This window comes from Aegilops tauschii, chromosome 7 (assembly GCF_002575655.3).
Source record: "Aegilops tauschii subsp. strangulata cultivar AL8/78 chromosome 7, Aet v6.0, whole genome shotgun sequence".
Classification (NCBI taxonomy): Eukaryota; Viridiplantae; Streptophyta; class Magnoliopsida; order Poales; family Poaceae; genus Aegilops; species Aegilops tauschii.
The window spans coordinates 125191037-125212499 of NC_053041.3; the positions used below are offsets into that span (position 1 = coordinate 125191037).

Below are 21463 nucleotides of genomic sequence, written 5' to 3' on the forward strand. Positions count from 1 at the left end.
GCAGGTTTCTGGCTGCCTTGAGCTACTACCGAAGAGATTGGAGAGGATTAATCGTCCGTCAAGAGGAGTGACAATTCGTCCCAAGGCACCGCCCACTGGCTTTTCAAAGATTCATGTCGATGCAGCGGTCTCCAAACTACACAGACGGGGTGCAGCAGCGACAGTATGTAGGGACAGCTCAGGTAACTATGTTGGTAGCTCTGCGCTAGTCATACATGGAATAACAGACCCGGCGGTCTTAGAGACTATTGCATGTCGAGAAGGTCTGTCTCTTACACAAGATTGATGCTCCAGAATTTGGTGCTAGCTTCTGATTCCAAGCATATTGTTGAAGATATCCAGAAATCAAGCCGAGGAGTTCAGGGAGCAATAATTAGTGAGATTAGACAACGTCTTTTATTGTTTAATCGTAATATAACTTTTGAAGGCAGATCCGTGAATAAAGATGCTGATAGGTTAGCCAAGTTTGCTCAATCCTTAGATCAGGGACGCCATGTCTGGTCTGGCACACCCCATGACCCGTTTTATATCCCACATCATGTGGACTTTGAGTAATAAAATTTGGCTTAACCCCTAAAAAGAAAAAAAGGAAAACCCATCCAATCCAAATCCAAAACCCGTCTGCAAGGGTCGCATCCCACAGAGTCCTTCTCACGAGGGCCTCGCCGCAAATTTCCTCCTTCCTCCCTCCCTCGTCGTCTCCGTTCCCCTTCGGCGATGGCCGCCGACACCAACCACAAGAAGGGTTCGATGCCTTTCCCACTCCCCTCTTCCTCCCCTTCCGTCCGTTCTCCGCTCAACCCTCTCGTGGCTCCCGATCCGCAGTCGTGGTGAACTTCCAGTCGGTCGCCAACGCGCCGAAGCTGCGGCAGTCCAAGTTCAAGGTGCGCGCACTTTTTCTCGCTGTTGCTTGCCTTACGCGACCAGCAAGCTCAGAAATCTACTCGTACCTCGGGTCACCATCCCGTGAGAGATCTCGCATTGACGCAGGTTGCTGCCCTGTCTGGCTCGGGCGATTCGAGCGGTAATTTTGGCCCGGGCCGACCAAATCGGCAGTTAGCGGCAGCCACAGAACATCGATTATTTTTGGGTAAGAGCGGAATTAGTGCTATTTTGGGGGGAGAAAGCAGCAGCGCCGTAGCCTAGAAGTAGTGCCGTACTGGTCTGTTGCTTGCCCGGGGCCATCGCAGCAACGTGTCTTTGGCTGTAGCCAGCAGGAGAAAAAGATTGCTGTGATGGGGAAGGGCATGCTTGGCTTTGCCTCATCAAGTCTCCTGTTGATGTAATCGTGCCAAAAAGAAAGATGTGTATGCCAAAGACATCAGGATCTCGACCCTTACTACTGTCTAACTAGTATATGCTACATGTCCATGTCAGTAGTACTCACCCAGAACATGTCCTCACTCCCCACTTGGATAGAATCATTAGAATGCGTCTTTGATAGTTGCAACTTTTCTGTACATACACTTTCAATAAATTTATGAGAATGTGCAGTAGAGGTGATGTTTCTCTTCGAGAAGTAGTTGTTTTCCGAAAACAGTAACTTGGTGTAATTCGACAATGTCGCCTTAAGACATCCTGTCAGATTATTTTGGCGGGTGTTTGTAATTGCTTACTTTTGATTTTGAGCTTGTCAGATTGGTGTGAAACTTACGTTTATTCACTGTAGGCTGTAGAGGGTTACAGTATTAAGTTTTAGAATCCGTCATAGCTTTAGATGCATCAGTATTTGTTAGTTTTTTTTTGACCATAAGTATTTGTTAGTTTTACGGATACAACCATTTGTGCTCAAGTTATGGAAGGCCCTGGTTTCATGAGTAGATTGTCTCCGTAAAGTCTGTCATCTAGTGAGAATTATATGCTACTCTTTATTTCAACAAGTGAATGAATTAATATATGTCACTAATGAAGTACTTTGTTCTGGTTCATGCAATTTGAACATAGACAGACTGTGTTCCAGTCAGTGCCTTGGTGGTTGGTAATCTTTTTTAACCCCCTGGTTTTCTTTCAGATTGGTGGAAATGAGAAATTTGCGAGGGTGATTGAATTTCTTCGCCGCCAAATTCACCAGGACACAGTGGTAAGAACGCGATATGTAATTCATATGGAGTGGATCAACATACGTGGAAATATATCAATAACCTCTCTCTGTTTTTCCCACAGTTTCTCTATGTGAATAGTGCATTTTCGCCGAATCCAGATGAGTTGATATCTGATTTATACAATGTAAGATTCAATACTCTCGTTACTTTTTTTGGCCCTCTTCAGTCTTACATGCCCTGAAATGTACTGTCAAATAAATAGCCTTCAGCTATTCTGATTGTTTATCAGCTTTGAAGAGAAGTACAAAAACATTATGCTTGTAAAGTTTACACTTCATTTTTTTTGCTAGTCTAGCAGACAATCTATGAAGTAGCACGGATCGTTCAGTCACCTAATCTTATTGTAGCAGCAATTGGAATTCGATATGTGATTAATGGTGGTTAAACATTTTGCTTCCTTTTACATGGCAGAACTTTGGAATCGATGGGCAGCTGGTGGTCAATTACGCATCATCCATGGCATGGGGGTAAAAGGTGAACTTGCTGAAAATCTGCTTGAGCAAGCATAGGAAACCCTTTCGTTTCCAAAATTAACTTTTCACGGCACTGTTAATGGATGTAAAGCACTCCAAATTGAGTTTCAAAAGGAAGCTCTTTCGTTCACGTGATATTCAGCATAATGGCAAAAGCAAGATCGTTTTCCACATTCTTTCCATCTGCAATTAAAACCCAAGACGTCTTTTCTTCCTGGTAGAGACAATGCTCTGCTCTTCTACGGCTGCCATTGCTGGAAACGAATTAAATTGTTTTGTCTGTAGCGAGATGCTTACTTGAATTTTCTTCTCTTCCCTGGAATCTACCATCTTTATTCTTCATCTTTGATCGTGCCACTAAGACAGTCACCGGTTGTTGAGCACGTCAAGCCGAGCCTCAAGCGAAAGCTTTTTCGTGCACCTTGATGTCCAACGTAGTGGCAATGACAAAAGTTCATTTTCCGCGTCCTCCATCTGGCAGTGAAAAACCGTCTTCATGATCCTGGTAGCCATCGTCGACAGTGGTGTGATGTTTCTTTCTTTGGCTGCGGCCCTGCGGCAAGATGCTTGCCTGTTAACCTTTCTTCCGAGGATTGCGTTGTCCTCTTCCTTTTAACAATTACTGCTACGGTCATGTCATTAAGAAGGCTTTCATTTTCCAGTTACTGTCATGGTCATGTCATTAAGATGACTTTCATTATGAAGGTAGCAGTGAGCTAGTACAAGTGTGCATGTTCCAAATTAGGTGGTCTCATACACTTGTCCATGAGTAGTAAAGCTAGTGGGCTAGAGATTAGTAGCAAACCGGCAGTGTTGCATTTGTTGCGGCAGAATAGGCGCCCACGTTGATGCCGCTGTGTCCATTTATTCAGGGCTGCTGACATTGGAGGGGTTTGTTCCGCTCTTGTGCTGGCGTAGCATATTCAGTTGTATGGGATGTAGTTGCTCTGGTGACGTCTTGCGAGCGTCAGCGTGTGTATTTTTGAAGAGTTTCAGCAATGGGCGTTGGCAAGGGTAGGAGGGATAGATTTCCATTGAGGTAAATACACCGGGAGTCATAGAACTTGCACGCAATGGTCAGTTTGGTGCACAAACTTGTAAAATACGTGATTCTATTCATCAAACTTGCGTGAGCGTGCAAATGCAGTCACATTTGGTGTATGCATGTGTATCCGCTGCCTGAGTGGCACGCCAGCATGGCCAGGGCCCCCTGTCAGCCACTGTGACCCTGCGTGCATGATAGATTTGCATAAAAGCCCTCAATGTAATGAGTCCCTCAAATAAATGAAAAACAAATGGGACGGGTGTGTTTCTAACCCAGGACCAGCTTGCTAGTAGCCTCGCATGCACTGCCATCAGACCAAAGATGATTCATGTTCAATTTGCACGACTATATTTAATATCCTTCAACAAGGGCCAAATAATTAAAGACGAAATATATAACCCAAAAAAGGTAGCTCCGCGGTTCTATCCTGTGAGCTCGTGGTCGCTCGTGCCTGAGCTAACAAACTGTCTAAGGCGACCCAATATCATATACGGATAAACATTCTTTATGTTGCCATCTCCTTTGTTCTATGTAAGAAAAGAACTTATTCTGATGTTTGTGGCATTAAAAAAACCAATGTACGTGAAATTTTAAAAATTGTATAAACATTATAAAGATATTTTCGCGTAATTAGAAACACGTATGTTGCATTCTAAATTTTCACGCATTTCAGATTTTTTTTGAAATGGTCAAAGTTTCATAAATTCTTTCAGACAAATCAGCAATTTTTTTGTTTGAATTCGAATAATTATGAATTCTAAAATCTACAAAAATGGAAATATAGTGCAGATGAATGTACATAAATTCTTTTGGAAAAATCAATGACTTTTTTGTCTAAATTTGAATAATTTTAAATTTAAGAATCTAGATAAAAGGAAATATAGTGCATAATGAACGTACATAAATAAATAAAAACAACTTAATTTTGTTTGAATTTGAGTAATTTTGAATTTCAAAATCTTGATAAAAGAAAATATAGTGCAGAATGAACATGCATAAATTCTTTCAGACAAATCAACGAAGTTTTGTATGAATTCAAAAAATTTAAATTTGAAAATTGTATGTAAATTTTCCGGACAAATCAACGATTTTTTTGAATGGATTGAAAAAATTCGCCCACCCTTGTTTAAAAAGTAAATTTATCTCATTTAAGGCATCAACTATCGTCTTGTCTGGTGATTACCCTGGTTCTTCTTCTATTCCTTTATAAAAAGCATCTTTTCTTTAGAATTATAAAATGTATCTTTGGTTGCTAAAAAGAGTGCATCTTTAATATGTATTCCCTTCGTCCCAAAAAGGTTGTCTCAAAATTGTCCAAATTTGGACGTATGCGGACACTATTTAGTGTTTAGATACATCCAAATTTGGACAACTTCGAGACAACCTTTTCGGGACGGAGGGAGTATTTTTATCCTGATATATATGTTAGTAGTTCACTATTCTCTCACCCGTCTTATTTTTCCTGCCTATTTCTACTTACACTGTACAGTGGAACCCAGCGAACGACCAGTTAAAAAAAAAATCCAAGGGTCTTCCTGATTTTTTTTCACATGCACCACTATCAGCCACTGACAGCAGGCCGTTGCCACGCTGGTGTACCATGCAGGGCAGCGGATACGTCCGTGTACGTGAATTGTGACCGTATTTGCACGTCCACACAAGTTTGATGACTAGAATAACGTATTTTACAAGTTTATGCACCAAACTGACCGGCACACGCAAGTTCTAAGGCCCTATTTGGTTCACAAGTCCTAGGACTTTTTCTAGTCCCAACTAAAAAGTCCCTAGTCCCTAAAAAGTCCCCCCCTGTTTGTTTCCAGGGACTAAAAAGTCCCTAGTCCCTCCCTAGAGGTTATTAAATGACATGTAAAAGACCATGTTACCCTTAGTATATAGAAAAATAACAACCAAACAACACCATGGGGCGGCGGGGCAATGGGTGCAGGGAGGGGCATTGTTGGAAAAGTCCTAAAAAAGACTCTCCTTAAGAGTCTTCTTCATTTAGTCCCAAAAAGGAACTTTTAGTCCCTAGTAGTCCCTTCTGTTTGGTTGAAAAGTCTTTAAGAGGAACTTTTTCTAGTCCCTACATCAAAAAGTCCCTGGAAACAAACACCCCTTAAGACCTCCGGTGTATTTATAGCCTTTTTTCACTCTAATTTTTCGTGTCCTCTAGTATTTCTTATAGTCCTTTGTCGACAAGAGAGAGCTTCTGTATTTTATGTGCTTGCTTGCCTTTCACAAGAAGGGCATGCGTTTTGTGTACTCGAAAAACAAACTTTTAGATGTAGCAGCAATGGCATTCACTGCAAGGGTGCTTCTGTGCAGCTGCAAATTGATGGTGTACAAAAGATCTGAAAATACCATGTCAAATGCGGACAGAGATCAGGTGACATGCATGTTTTGCATGTCACCGTGTGCCTTGCGGCCGGAATTCAAATTTAAACATTGCGAAAAAATCTGAAAAAAATCATGCATGTTCACAGCACATATTAAGATAACCCCTAAAAAATTCAAATCAAAATTCAAAACATACATCGAGAAACAAAAAAGAGAAATTTGTCATGAATAGTTCGCGAATGGTTCTCTGTAGACTATTCACATCTGAGTTTCTCTTTTTTGTCTCTCTATGTATGTTTCGAATTTTGATCTGAATTTTTTAGGGGTTATCTTAATATGTGCTGTGAACATGCATGATTTTTTTCAGATTTTTTCACAATGTTTAAATTTGAATTCCGGCCGCAAGGCACACGGTGACATGCAAACGTGCATGTTACCTGATCTCTGTCCGTCAAATGCACATGTACTAGTTCTAAAAGTTCTGAATTTTTATTTAAAAAGGAGTAGTACTAGTACTGTTAAGGGTGGGGGTATTTGGGTTGGGTTTTTCAACAGTGCGGTGCTAACTTGAGACAAGTCGGCACCAATACAATATTCAAATTCTATTGTACTACTCTCTTCCTTCCATAATATAAGTGTTTTTGACTTTTGACTCAAAAGCCTCTTATATTATGGGATGGAGGAAGTACTTTTTTTCTAGAATAAAAAAATGTCTTCTGCACGTGACATGGCCTGCACACCGATGTTGCATTTGTATGGCGTGTAATGGAACGAGGATCCCTGTCAGCGATGGCAGATAGCTACAATGGTGACACAAACCACATGTGCACGTGCTTATCACCATTAAGCAATTGTCTCCGGGGGTCGCTTTCATCTTCAACGTGTCCCTTGGAACATAGCTTCAAAGAAAAGTATAGTCGTGTCCATAAAATATCTTATATTTTTCACAGAAAAGAACCTTATATTTGCAATCGGAGAGAGTGTAAAGGGTTATAAGAGAGCAATAAGAATGTTTTTTTCCCTGTGTGCCTGAGTTTTATTCCATGGTAACAGGATTACAATCTGCTAATACAATCTCAGAGATGCATTCTGGTAATTGGCACAGCCAAACAGCAGTGCTAAAACGAGTTCTACCATGGTTAGCTAAACAATGAGCAGCCCTATTTTGTGAACGAAGTAATTTGTAGGGAATAAACTCACAACCTTCAAGTGGATGCTGGATTTCAATCAGCAGATGCCCATTAGGGGGACCGGTCCATCGAGGAACTGGTGAGAGCACCAATAACAGTTAACACATTCTGCTTGGATGATGATGGGGCGTTCTGTCCGTTGCAAGCTCCGAGTGATGCCTTCCAACATTGCGCAGTAAGAGTGTTGGAGAGATTAAGCGGCTTCTTTCAGAGTTAGCATCAGGTTCATTCAAATTGAGGAAGCTAGGAGGTCATCCAGCCAACCATCGGTGACATGCAATGTGCAAGCTGACTTGGCACAAAAATGAGCCGAAAAGTAAGCAGGACAATTTACATGTTGAATAATAAATAAAAGAAGTAGAACACGAAGCTAGCTCTCCAAGTTCTAGTAAGAGGGGTGCGGCATCAGAATCGTGAGTTGTGTTGAGATTTCCAAAGATTCACCATCTCCACGTAGTCTGTTTTTGTCGTGACTTTTTTAAAGCATTTTTTTCGAAACGGAGGCAAAAGATTTGCCTCATCCATTAATTAAGAAGAAGTTTAGAGTTGCTTTTACAACAGAAAAGCAAGATAAGATACATAGATTCTACTCTCGCGGCATGATGTTTCCCAAGTGCTTCGCGCCGGCGGCGATCCAAAGCCTAGCCTCATTCTTGATGTTACCAAAAATGATGGATGGCAGCGTCGATTTTTGTTGGAACACCCTAGCATTCCGCTCGCACCAAATATTCCAACAAGACAACATGGTGAGGGTTGCCATTGCCTTCCGATTTGCCACGTTCTTCTCGGACATGTTGATCCACCAATCCTTGATGGAGCGCTCGTCATTCCAGCGATAAGTGTCCATGCCGTCTAGCCCAAGCCAATCCTTGATCATGCCCCAAAGCCTCCTAGTGAAACGACACTTGAAGAAGAGATGATCCACCGTTTCATTAGTCTGCTTGCAAAGAGGACATAAACCGCAATTTGGCCAAGCTCGCTTCTGGAGCCTATCCGCCGTCCAAAGTCGGTTTTGAGTTGCAAGCCATGCAAAAAAAAAATTGACTTTTGGGGGCGCCCAGACCTTCCAGATCGTCTGGCCCATGGGTGATCGCGTGGCGCCAAGGAATTGAGCCTTATATGCCGAGGTCGCGGAGTAGTGACCACTTGTCGTATGCTTCCATATGATGTCATCTTCGATTCCGTCCAGAAGGTGAATAGACCGAGAGCGAGCCCAGAGAGTCACAATTTGTGTAATGTGCTCCATTCTCCAGTCCATGGGCAGCCTAATTTTTTCAAGCCAAGCATCGCCATGCATGGCCTCACGCACCTTCCACTTTTTTCTCGAGGTGATATCAAAAATGAGTGGTGCCAAGTCCAAGGGCGCCACCCCATTGATTCAAGGTGAATCCCAGAAAGGTGCACGGGCCCCATTGCCAATGATGATGTGCGAAGATGCGTAGAAGAGAGCTCGGTCCATCTTGTCGCAAGGGTTGTCAAGGCCAACCCACATCTTAGATGGATCCTTCCATTCGAACCATAGCCATCTAAGTCTTAGCGCCCGCGCAAACTTGGTGAGGTCGATGACACCAAGACCTCCAAGGTCGGTTGGGCGGCAAACGTTGCGCCAACTCACTTTACACTTGGCCCCGGTGGCCTTGTCCGTGCCCGCCCAAAGGAAAGCCCTCTGGATCTTGTTATAGTTATGAAGTGTGCTGGCAGGAGGGTTGAGGGAGATGATGTGGTAGGTCAGCTGCGAAGTGAGGACTGACTTGACAAGAGCACATCGCCCCATGGTCGTGATGTTTTGCCCATCCCACGGCACAAGCCGTGCCGCCGCCTTATCTTCAAGGAACTGGAAATCCCCTTTTCGAAGCTGCCAAACCGAGAGTGGTAGACCCAAGTATTTGATGGGGAAGGCAACCTTGGTGGCCGGCAGGCTAGCAAGAATCGCATCTAGATCAATAGCCTCACAACGAATTGGGACAACCGAGCTCTTCTGAAAGTTGGTGCATAGGCCCGACACGTTGCCAAAGCAAGTGAGCACCTTTGAGAGGTTCTCAATATCTTCCTTGATAGGGGCCATGAAAACCGCCGCATCATCGGCGTAGAGGGAAGTGCAGAATATTGCCCTCCGTCCTCGAATCTTATGGAAGAGACCATGGGTGGTTGCAAGGTTGAGGATTTTCTGCAGCGGGTCAATCGCGATGACGAATAGCAACGGTGAGATAGGGTCCCCCTGTCGAAGGCCACATGCATGCAAGACCGGAGGACCGGCCACTCCGTTGAGCAATGTCCTTGAGGAGGACGTATGGAGCAGGGCGGTGATCCAGTTGCGAAACTTGGGTGGGAACCCTCTTCTCTGCAGAAGGTCAATGATGTACTCCCATCGGACCGAGTCAAATGCCTTCCAGATGTCGAGCTTGAAGAGGAGTGAAGGCGTTTTACTTTTGTGCAGCTTGCGAGCAAGACCCCTCACATACATGAAGTTGTCGTGAATACTTCTCCTTTTGATGAAATCACTTTGCGCATTGGAGATGAGCGAGTGCATGTGAGGGGCAAGGCGGTTGGCAAGCACCTTAGCTATGATGTTAGGAACGGCGTGGATGAGGCTTATAGGTCTATAGTCAGAGATCCCTTCTGCTCCCTCCTTCTTGGGGAGAAGCACCACGTTCGCCGAGTTAAGCCACTTGAGGTTGGCCGTGTGGAGGGTGTTGAAACAGTGGATGACATTCATCAAGTCCACTTTGATGATGGGCCAACAATGCTTGAAGAAGATGCCAGTGAAGCCGTCCGGCCCCGGTGCCTTACCACATGGCATCTGATCAATCGCCGCTTTAACTTCCTCTTCGGTGGGACATGGGCAAGTGGGCCCCGGTAACTTTTTTGAAGCATTGAAGCTTTCCAAAGAGGACATCTCTTTCCGGAGGGACATGGCTTTAGCCAGGGGATCGCTAACATCGGCAAGTGGTTTACTCCATGCACCCAAAAACACTGTAGTTGATATTGCACCGCCACCAGCAGCTCCTTTTTGTGATCAAAATTGATGGATCATGATGTATTCCACGTCTGGAGGGTGTCAGCCATGGCCCGGCAACCACTCCTTACTAGTATCGGGCGACTGGACTTAATGGAGGATTTACGACTCTGTCACAATCTTGCAAATCTGGCTGAGTAATGAATCATGGTTTGACCCGCAAGAAACAGAATAGTCTACTACTCCCTCCATCCCAAAATAACTAAAACCACGTCAGTTATTTTGGGATGGAGGGAGTATCTTTTATCTATATCTCTATATCACTATATAGTATTGGAATAACTTTGAATATTTGTTGTTGGATGAAACCGATCCATGGTTGAAAGGTGGCAAATTCGTGTACTATTGGTTGCTAGATATTCTCTTCACTATATCAGATTTTGCCACGTGTACTATCTAGAAGATTCTACTTGAGCTTAGCCACATTCATAATATGCACAACCTCAGAACAAAGACACTTCCCATTTGTTCTAGATTCTTCCGTACTTTAATTTTCTAATATTTTTGTTAAGAGAATTGTCATTCAATTTTGTTATATCATTTACATTACACAATATGCACAAAATACAACCACTTGTCATTTGTTCTAGACTCTTCTCCCAAGTTTTTTTTTCTTACACAAGAATTGACATGTATTTCTTACTTCATATTTTTTGTTTGTTTTGGTTCAATGATATGGCCTCATCTTCCTAAAGCCTACTTGTCTTTGTATATTGAGTATTTAGCTATCTTATGTATTTCACACTTTTTTGTATAGTATATACCACAAATCATCGAATATTTTGTATTCATAATTTGATTTTTAATGGGATGGGCAGTGAGGCTTAAACCTACATATTATATTTCATCCATATGTGACTCCAAATTTATATGTTTGCCACTGTTACATGGTAAATCAGTATTCGATCGCACTTACTATCACGTGCGTGGCACATGTAACTTACTAGTTTTATATAATATCTCAACCCAAATTTTACACACGGGGTAGTGAAATCCAAAAAAAAACGGAATCGTGAAATTACTTACGGGATTAATTGGACGGCAGCCCAAACTGTTTTTCTTTACCATACGGCTTATTTGATCGACTGAAAGGTTCTCATTTTCATTCTTTCCTTATCGATGCCAACGTTGGCAACTTGATAATTAACTATAGCTTTGTAAGTGAGTGGGCATGGCATTGCCTTTGCATCACATCCCCTTCTTCCATCTTCATGACTTGTCACACAAGGGCAGTAGGGCTTTATTATGTTTGAGATGCTTTGTAATTTTGGTGAACTTTTATAATAGATATGATGCTTTTCGCCAAAAAAATAATACTATAGCCTTGTAAGTGAGTGAGCGTGTCATTGCCTTTGCATTCCACCCCCTTTGTCCATCTCTACGACTGGTCACGCAAGGGCAGCATGGCACATCATCAACAATATTGCAGTCAGTTTTTACAGCACGGAGGAGACTTCGACATGCCTTGGTGTTCTTTTTGTGACATGCCCTTAGATAAGATTGGCTGCAACCTGTTTTCTTCTATTTCGCAGAATGAGAAACCTTGGCGAATCAGGCAGAAAGTCTCGCTACATACCTAGGGAGGGACTGTTGGGAATCGTAGCATAATTTAAAATTTTCCTACGCTCACCAAGATGCATCTATGGAGTGTACTAGCAACGAGGGGAAGGGAGTGCATCTACATACCCTTGTAGATCGCGAGCGGAAGCGTTCCAATGAACGTGGATGACGGAGTCGTACTCGCCGTGATCCAAATCACCGATGACCGAGTGCCGAACGGACGGCACCTCCGCGTTCAACACACGTACGGTGCAGCGACGTCTCCTCCTTCTTGATCCAGCAAGGGGGAAGGAGAGGTTGATGGAGATCCAACAGCACGACGGCGTGGTGGTGGATGTAGCGGGTCTCCGGCAGGGCTTCGCCGAGCTTCTGCGAGAGAGAGAGAGGTGTTGCAGGGGAGGAGGGAGGCGCCCAAGGCTGTTGTGTTGCTGCCCTCCCTCCCCCCCTTTATATAGGACCCCTGGGGGGGGGGCGGCCCTAGAGATGGGATCTCATGGGGGGGGGGGGGGGGGCGCCGGCCAAAGGGGGGAAGGGGTTGCCTTGCCCCCCAAGGCAAGGGGAAAGCCCCCCAACCCTAGGGTTCCCAACCCTAGGCGCATGGGGGGAGGCCCATGGGGGGGAGGGGCGCCCAGCCCACTAGGGGCTGGTTCCCTTCCACTTTCAGCCCATGGGGCCCTCCGAGATAGGTGGCCCCACCCGGTGGACCCCCGGGACCCTTCCGGTGGTCCCGGTACAATACCGGTAACCCCCAAAACTTTCCCGGTGGCCGAAACTGGACTTCCTATATATAATTCTTCACCTCCGGACCATTCCGGAACCTCTCGTGACGTCCGGGATCTCATCCGGGACTCCGAACAACTTTCGGGTTTCCGCATACACATATCTCTACAACCCTAGCGTCACCGAACCTTAAGTGTGTAGACCCTACGGGTTCGGGAGACATGCAGACATGACCGAGACGCCTCTCCGGTTAATAACCAACAGCGGGATCTGGATACCCATGTTGGCTCCCACATGTTCCACGATGATCTCATCGGATGAACCACGGTGTCGAGGATTCAATCAATCCCGTATGCAATTCCCTTTGTCAATCGGTATGTTACTTGCCCGAGATTCGATCGTCGGTATCCCAATACCTTGTTCAATCTCGTTACCGGCAAGTCTCTTTACTCGTACCGCAATGCATGATCCCGTGACTAACGCCTTAGTCACATTGAGCTCATTATGATGATGCATTACCGAGTGGGCCCAGAGATACCTCTCCGTCACACGGAGTGACAAATCCCAGTCTCGATCCGTGCCAACCCAACAGACACTTTCGGAGATACCCGTAGTGCACCTTTATAGTCACCCAGTTACGTTGTGACGTTTGGCACACCCAAAGCACTCCTACGGTATCCGGGAGTTGCACGATCTCATGGTCTAAGGAAAAGATACTTGACATTGGAAAAGCTCTAGCAAACGAAACTACACGATCTTTTATGCTATGCTTAGGATTGGGTCTTGTCCATCACATCATTCTCCTAATGATGTGATCCCGTTATCAATGACATCCAATGTCCATAGTCAGGAAACCATGACTATCTGTTGATCAACGAGCTAGTCAACTAGAGGCTTACTAGGGACACGTTGTGGTCTATGCATTCACACATGTATTACGATTTCCGGACAATACAATTATAGCATGAATAATAGACGATTATCATGAACAAAGAAATATAATAATAACCATTTATTATTGCCTCTAGGGCATATTTCCAACAGTCTCCCACTTGCACTAGAGTCAATAATCTAGTTACATTGTGATGAATCGAACACCCATTGCGTCCTGGTGTTGATCATGTTTTGCCCTAGGGAGAGGTTTAGTCAACGGATCTGCTACATTCAGGTCCGTATGTACTTTACAAATATCTATGTCTCCATTTTGAACACTTTCACGAATGGAGTTGAAGCGACGCTTGATATGCCTGGTCTTCCTGTGAAACCTGGGCTCCTTCGCAAGGGCAATAGCTCCAGTGTTGTCACAGAAGAGAGTCATCGGGCCCGACGCATTGGGAATCACCCCTAGGTCGGTAATGAACTCCTTCATCCAGACTGCTTCCTGTGCTGCCTCCGAGGCTGCCATGTACTCCGCTTCACATGTAGATCCCGCCACGACGCTTTGCTTGCAACTGCACCAGCTTACTGCTCCTCCATTCAAAATATACACGTATCCGGTTTGTGACTTTGAGTCATCCAGATCTGTGTCGAAGCTAGCGTCGACGTAACCCTTTACGATGAGCTCTTCATCACCTCCATAAACGAGAAACATATCCTTAGTCCTTTTCAGGTACTTTAGGATATTCTTGACCGCTGTCCAGTGTTCCATGCCGGGATTACTTTGGTACCTTCCTACCAAACTTACGGCAAGGTTTACATCAGGTCTGGTACACAGCATGGCATACATAATAGACCCTATGGCCGAGGCATAGGGGATGACACTCATCTTTTCTATATCTTCTGCCGTGGTCGGGCATTGAGCCGTGCTCAATTGCACACCTTGCAATACAGGCAAGAACCCCTTCTTGGACTGATCCATACTGAACTTCTTCAATATCTTGTCAAGGTATGTACTCTGTGAAAGACCAATGCGTCTTGATCTATCTCTATAGATCTTGATGCCTAATATATAAGCAGCTTTTCCAAGGTCCTTCATTGAAAAACACTTATTCAAATAGGCCTTTATACTTTCCAAGAATTCTATATCATTTCCCATCAATAGTATGTCATCCACATATAATATGAGAAATGCTACAGAGCTCCCACTCACTTTCTTGTAAACACAGGCTTCTCCATAAGTCTGTGTAAACCCAAACGCTTTGATCATCTCATCAAAGCGAATGTTCCAACTCCGAGATGCTTGCACCAGCCCATAAATTGAGCGCTGGAGCTTGCATACTTTGTTAGCATTCTTAGGATCGACAAAACCTTCCGGCTGCATCATATACAACTCTTCCTTAAGGAAGCCGTTAAGGAATGCCGTTTTGACGTCCATCTGCCATATCTCATAATCATAGTATGCGGCAATTGCTAACATGATTCGGACGGACTTCAGCTTTGCTACGGGTGAGAAAGTCTCATCGTAGTCAACCCCTTGAACTTGTCGATAACCCTTAGCGACAAGTCGAGCTTTGTAGATGGTCACATTACCATCCACGTCCGTCTTCTTCTTAAAGATCCATTTGTTTTCTATGGCTCGCCGCTCATCGGGCAAGTCAGTCAAAGTCCATATTTTGTTTTCATACATGGATTCTATCTCGGATTTCATGGCTTCCAGCCATTTGTCGGAATCCGGGCCCGCCATCGCTTCTTCATAGTTCGAAGGTTCACCGTTGTCTAACAACATGATTTCCAGGACAGGGTTGCCATACCACTCTGGTGCGGAACGTGTCCTTGTGGACCTACGAAGTTCAGTAACTTGATCTGAAGCTTCATGATCATCATCATTAACTTCCTCCCCAGTCGGTGTAGGCACCACAGGAACATTTTCCCGCGCTGCGCTACTTTCCGGTTCGGAAGGGGTGACTATCACCTCATCAAGTTCCACTTTCCTCCCACTCAATTCTTTCGAGAGAAACTCCTTCTCCAGAAAGGACCCGTTCTTGGCAACGAAGATCTTGCCTTCGGATCTGAGGTAGAAGGTATACCCAATAGTTTCCTTAGGGTATCCTATGAAGACGCATTTTTCCGACTTGGGTTCGAGCTTTTCAGGTTGAAGTTTCTTGACATAAGCATCGCATCCCCAAACTTTTAGAAACGACAGCTTAGGTTTCTTCCCAAACCATAATTCATACGGTGTCGTCTCAACGGATTTCGACGGAGCCCTATTTAAAGTGAATGCGGTAGTCTCTAAAGCATAGCCCCAAAATGAGAGCGGTAAATCGGTAAGAGACATCATAGATCGCACCATATCCAATAGAGTGCGATTACGACATTCGGACACACCATTTCTCTGAGGTGTTCCAGGCGGCGTGAGTTGTGAAACTATTCCACATTTCCTTAAGTGTGTACCAAATTCGTGACTTAAATATTCTCCACCACGATCTGATCGTAAGAATTTTATTTTTCTGTCACGTTGATTCTCAACTTCACTCTGAAATTCCTTGAACTTTTCAAAGGTTTCAGACTTGTGTTTCATTAGGTAGACATACCCATATCTACTTAAATCATCAGTGAGAGTGAGAACATAACGATATCCTCCGCGAGCCTCAACACTCATTGGACCACACACATCGGTATGTATGATTTCCAATAAGTTGGTTGCTCGCTCCATTGTTCCGGAGAACGGAGTCTTGGTCATCTTACCCATGTGGCATGGTTCGCACGTGTCAAATGATTCGTAATCAAGAGACTCCAAAAGTCCATCTGCATGGAGCTTCTTCATGCGCTTGACACCAATGTGACCAAGGCGGCAGTGCCACAAGTATGTGGGACTATCGTTATCAACTTTACATCTTTTGGTATTCACCCTATGAACATGTGTAACATCACGTTCGAGATTCATCAAAAATAAACCATTGACCAGCGGGGCATGACCATAAAACATATCTCTCAAATAAATAGAACAACCATTATTCTCGGATTTAAATGAGTAGCCATCTCAAATTAAACGAGATCCAGATACAATGTTCATGCTCAAAGCTGGCACTAAATAACAATTATTGAGATTTAAAACTAATCCCGAGGGTAGATGCAGAGGTAGCGTGCCGACGGCGATCACATCGACCTTGGAACCATTCCCGACGCGCATCGTCACCTCGTCCTTCGCCAGTCTCCGTTTATTCCGTAGTTCCTGTTTTGAGTTACAAATATGAGCAACCGCACCGGTATCAAATACCCAGGAGCTACTACGAGTACTGTTAAGGTACACATCAATTACATGTATATCACATATACCTTTGGTGTTGCCGGCCTTCTTCTTGTCCGCTAAGTATTTGGGGCAGTTCCGCTTCCAGTGACCACTTCCCTTGCAATAAAAGCACTCAGTCTCGGGCTTGGTTCCATTCTTTGACTTCTTCCCAGTAACTAGTTTACCGGGCGCGGCAACTCCCTTGCCGTCCTTCTTGAAGTTCTTCTTACCCTTGCCCTTCTTGAACTTAGTGGTTTTATTCACCATCAACACTTGATGTTCTTTTCTGATCTCCCCTTCCGCTGATTTCAGCATTGAATATACCTCAGGAATGGTCTTTTCCGTCCCCTGCATATTGTAGTTCATCACAAAGCTCTTGTAGCTTGGTGGAAGTGACTGGAGGATTCTGTCAATGACCGCGTCATCCGGGAGATTAACTCCCAGCTGAGACAAGCGGTTATGCAACCCAGACATTCTGAGTATGTGCTCACTAACAGAACTGTTCTCCTCCATTTTACAGCTGAAGAACTTGTCGGAGACATTATATCTCTCGACCCGGGCATGAGCTTGGAAAACCAATTTCAGCTCCTCGAACATCTCATATGCTCCATGTTTCTCAAAACGCTTTTGGAGACCCGGTTCTAGGCTGTAAAGCATGCCGCACTGAACGAGGGAGTAATCATCAGCACGCTGCTGCCAAGCGTTCATAACGTCTTGGTTCTGTGGGATTGGTGCATCACCTAGCGGTGCTTCTAAGACATAATCTTTCTTGGCTACTATGAGGATGAGCCTCAGGTTCCGGACCCAGTCCGTATAGTTGCTGCCATCATCTTTCAGCTTGGTTTTCTCTAGGAACGCGTTGAAATTAAGGACAACGTTGGCCATTTGATCTACAATACATAGTGTAAAGATTTTAGACTAAGTTCATGATAATTAAGTTCATCTAATCAAATTATTTATGAACTCCCACTCAGATAGACATCCCTCTCGTCATCTAAGTGAAACATGATCCGAGTTTAACTAGGCCGTGTTCGATCATCACGTGAAACGGACTAGTCAAGATCGGTGAACATCTCCATGTTGATCGTATCTTCTATACGACTCATGCTCGACCTTTCGGTCCTCCGTGTTCTGAGGCCATGTCTGTACATGCTAGGCTCGTCAAGTCAACCTAAGTGTATTGCGTGTGTTCCGAGGCCATGTCTGTACATGCTAGGCTCGTCAACACCCGTTGTATTCGAACGTTAGAATCTATCACACCCGATCATCACGTGGTGCTTCGAAACAACGAACCTTCGCAACGGTGCACAGTTAGGGTGAACACTTTCTTGAAATTATTATAAGGGATCATCTTACTTACTACCGTCGTTCTAAGCAAATAAGATGCAAAAACATGATAAACATCACATGCAATCAAATAGTGACATGATATGGACAATATCATTATGCTCCTTTGATCTCCATCTTCGGGGCACCATGATCATCTTCGTCACCGGCATGACACCATGATCTCCATCATCGTGTCTTCATGAAGTCGTCACGCCAACGATTACTTCTACTTCTATGGCTAACGCGTTTAGCAACAAAGTAAAGTAATTTACATGGCGTTATTCAATGACACGCAGGTCATACAAAATAATAAAGACAACTCCTATGGCTCCTGCCGGTTGTCATACTCATCGACATGCAAGTCGTGATTCCTATTACAAGAATATGATCAATCTCATACATCACATATATCATTCATCACATCTTCTGGCCATATCACATCACATAGCACTTGCTGCAAAAACAAGTTAGACGTCCTCTAATTGTTGTTGCAAGTTTTTACGTGGTTTGTAGGTTTCTAGCAAGAACGTTTTCTTACCTACGTATGACCACAACGTGATTTGCCAATTTCTATTTACCCTTCATAAGGACCCTTTTCATCGAATCCGTTCCGACTAAAGTAGGAGAGACAGACACCCGCTAGCCACCTTATGCAACTAGTGCATGTCAATTGGTGGAACCTGTCTCACGTAAGCGTACGTGTAAGGTCGGTCCGGGCCGCTTCATCCTACAATGCCGCCGAAACAAGAAACGACTAGTAGCGGCAAGAAGAATTGGCAAACTCAACGCCCACAACTGCTTTGTGTTCTACTCGTGCATAGTAACTACGCATAGGCCTGGCTCATGATGCCACTGTTGGGAATCGTAGCATAATTTAAAATTTTCCTACGCTCACCAAGATGCATCTATGGAGTGTACTAGCAACGAGGGGAAGGGAGTGCATCTACATACCCTTGTAGATCGCGAGCGGAAGCGTTCCAATGAACGTGGATGACGGAGTCGTACTCGCCGTGATCCAAATCACCGATGACCGAGTGCCGAACGGACGGCACCTCCGCGTTCAACACACGTACGGTGCAGCGACGTCTCCTCCTTCTTGATCCAGCAAGGGGGAAGGAGAGGTTGATGGAGATCCAACAGCACGACGGCGTGGTGGTGGATGTAGCGGGTCTCCGGCAGGGCTTCGCCGAGCTTCTGCGAGAGAGAGAGAGGTGTTGCAGGGGAGGAGGGAGGCGCCCAAGGCTGTTGTGTTGCTGCCCTCCCTCCCCCCCTTTATATAGGACCCCTGGGGGGGGGCGGCCCTAGAGATGGGATCTCATGGGGGGGGGGGGGGGCGCCGGCCAAAGGGGGGAAGGGGTTGCCTTGCCCCCCAAGGCAAGGGGAAAGCCCCCCAACCCTAGGGTTCCCAACCCTAGGCGCATGGGGGGAGGCCCATTGGGGGGAGGGGCGCCCAGCCCACTAGGGGCTGGTTCCCTTCCACTTTCAGCCCATGGGGCCCTCCGAGATAGGTGGCCCCACCCGGTGGACCCCCGGGACCCTTCCGGTGGTCCCGGTACAATACCGGTAACCCCCAAAACTTTCCCGGTGGCCGAAACTGGACTTCCTATATATAATTCTTCACCTCCGGACCATTCCGGAACCTCTCGTGACGTCCGGGATCTCATCCGGGACTCCGAACAACTTTCGGGTTTCCGCATACACATATCTCTACAACCCTAGCGTCACCGAACCTTAAGTGTGTAGACCCTACGGGTTCGGGAGACATGCAGACATGACCGAGACGCCTCTCCGGTTAATAACCAACAGCGGGATCTGGATACCCATGTTGGCTCCCACATGTTCCACGATGATCTCATCGGATGAACCACGGTGTCGAGGATTCAATCAATCCCGTATGCAATTCCCTTTGTCAATCGGTATGTTACTTGCCCGAGATTCGATCGTCGGTATCCCAATACCTTGTTCAATCTCGTTACCGGCAAGTCTCTTTACTCGTACCGCAATGCATGATCCCGTGACTAACGCCTTAGTCACATTGAGCTCATTATGATGATGCATTACCGAGTGGGCCCAGAGATACCTCTCCGTCACACGGAGTGACAAATCCCAGTCTCGATCCGTGCCAACCCAACAGACACTTTCGGAGATACCCGTAGTGCACCTTTATAGTCACCCAGTTACGTTGTGACGTTTGGCACACCCAAAGCACTCCTACGGTATCCGGGAGTTGCACGATCTCATGGTCTAAGGAAAAGATACTTGACATTGGAAAAGCTCTAGCAAACGAAACTACACGATCTTTTATGCTATGCTTAGGATTGGGTCTTGTCCATCACATCATTCTCCTAATGATGTGATCCCGTTATCAATGACATCCAATGTCCATAGTCAGGAAACCATGACTATCTGTTGATCAACGAGCTAGTCAACTAGAGGCTTACTAGGGACACGTTGTGGTCTATGCATTCACACATGTATTACGATTTCCGGACAATACAATTATAGCATGAATAATAGACGATTATCATGAACAAAGAAATATAATAATAACCATTTGTTATTGCCTCTAGGGCATATTTCCAACAGGGACTAGTATATGAATTCGTATGTTAGGTGTATTTGGACAAGTGGCGAGCCAGCTTAATCAAATACTCCCTAAAGCTAATACAAAGTTGAGTCACTTATTTTGGGACAGAGGGAGTATCATTTAGCAGCTACTACTAATTAGTAGTAAAAGACACTATTGCCTTGTTTAAACATTTGAAGGGGAAGCACATCCCACAAAGCATGCATGTAAAATGTCGTTTGAGCCCTGATGTGCACTCCCCTCCTACATCCTTCTCTCATTGCCATATAGGACCCACATGTAAGATTCATCTTCAACGTCAACCTAGCTATTTCCCTTCCCGGTATCCAACTAGATCTGACCACGAATAATTTTTGAGAAAACGCTCATTCTCCTCGATAATAAAAGCTTTTGTTTAATCATCTCATTGACGCATAATAAAAACAATCTTGAAAGTGTTTATCCCTAGAGCACTTAAAACACACACAACCCAAATACATGCAAAGTTCTAAACATGGTTAGAAACAAAGAGAGATAAAAACAACCGTTGAGGGGCCTAGGAATGGTGTTACCGGCTCCGATCGAGTAAATTGTGCTGTCACTGACTCTTAGTCTCCCCACCGTTGTACCGTAGATTAAATACATACCCAATATTATCTATACTCGTATATAGTGTGCGAATAACTTTGAAAGATGGTCGTTGGATGAAGCCAATCCGACGGTGCAAAGATGGCAAATCCGGGCACTACTGGCCGTTGGATATCATCTACATTCCACCAGATTTTGCCACATGTACAATCTAGAAGACTCCATGGTTGAACTTAAGCATAATGCACAAATCTCAAAACACAAAGCACTTCTCCTTTGTTCTAGAATCTTTCGTGTCATAATTGCCCAAAAATATTTCTACATGAATTGCCATTATTTGTTTTTTACTTTATGATTTACAACGCACAA

General features: G+C 44.8%; 1 protein-coding gene across 1 annotated transcript; it reads left to right on the forward strand.

The window, feature by feature from the left end:
• The first annotated feature begins 591 nt into the window (after nucleotides 1-591).
• On the forward strand, nucleotides 592-2734 carry LOC109732200 (ubiquitin-like protein ATG12). Its single transcript, XM_020291398.3, has 5 exons — nucleotides 592-745; nucleotides 826-884; nucleotides 2012-2080; nucleotides 2164-2226; nucleotides 2514-2734. The coding sequence occupies exons 1-5, from the start codon at nucleotides 718-720 to the stop codon at nucleotides 2571-2573; spliced, it is 279 nt and encodes a 92-aa protein (XP_020146987.1). The 5' UTR covers nucleotides 592-717; the 3' UTR covers nucleotides 2574-2734.
• The last annotated feature ends 18729 nt before the right edge of the window (nucleotides 2735-21463 follow it).

Coding starts and splice junctions, on each gene's coding strand:
- LOC109732200 (XM_020291398.3), top strand. CDS start 718: ATGGCCGCCGACACCAACCACAAGAAGG. Junction 885..2,011: donor TGCGGCAGTCCAAGTTCAAG/GTGCGCGCACTT, acceptor GTTTTCTTTCAG/ATTGGTGGAAATGAGAAATT. Junction 2,227..2,513: donor TGATATCTGATTTATACAAT/GTAAGATTCAAT, acceptor TTTACATGGCAG/AACTTTGGAATCGATGGGCA.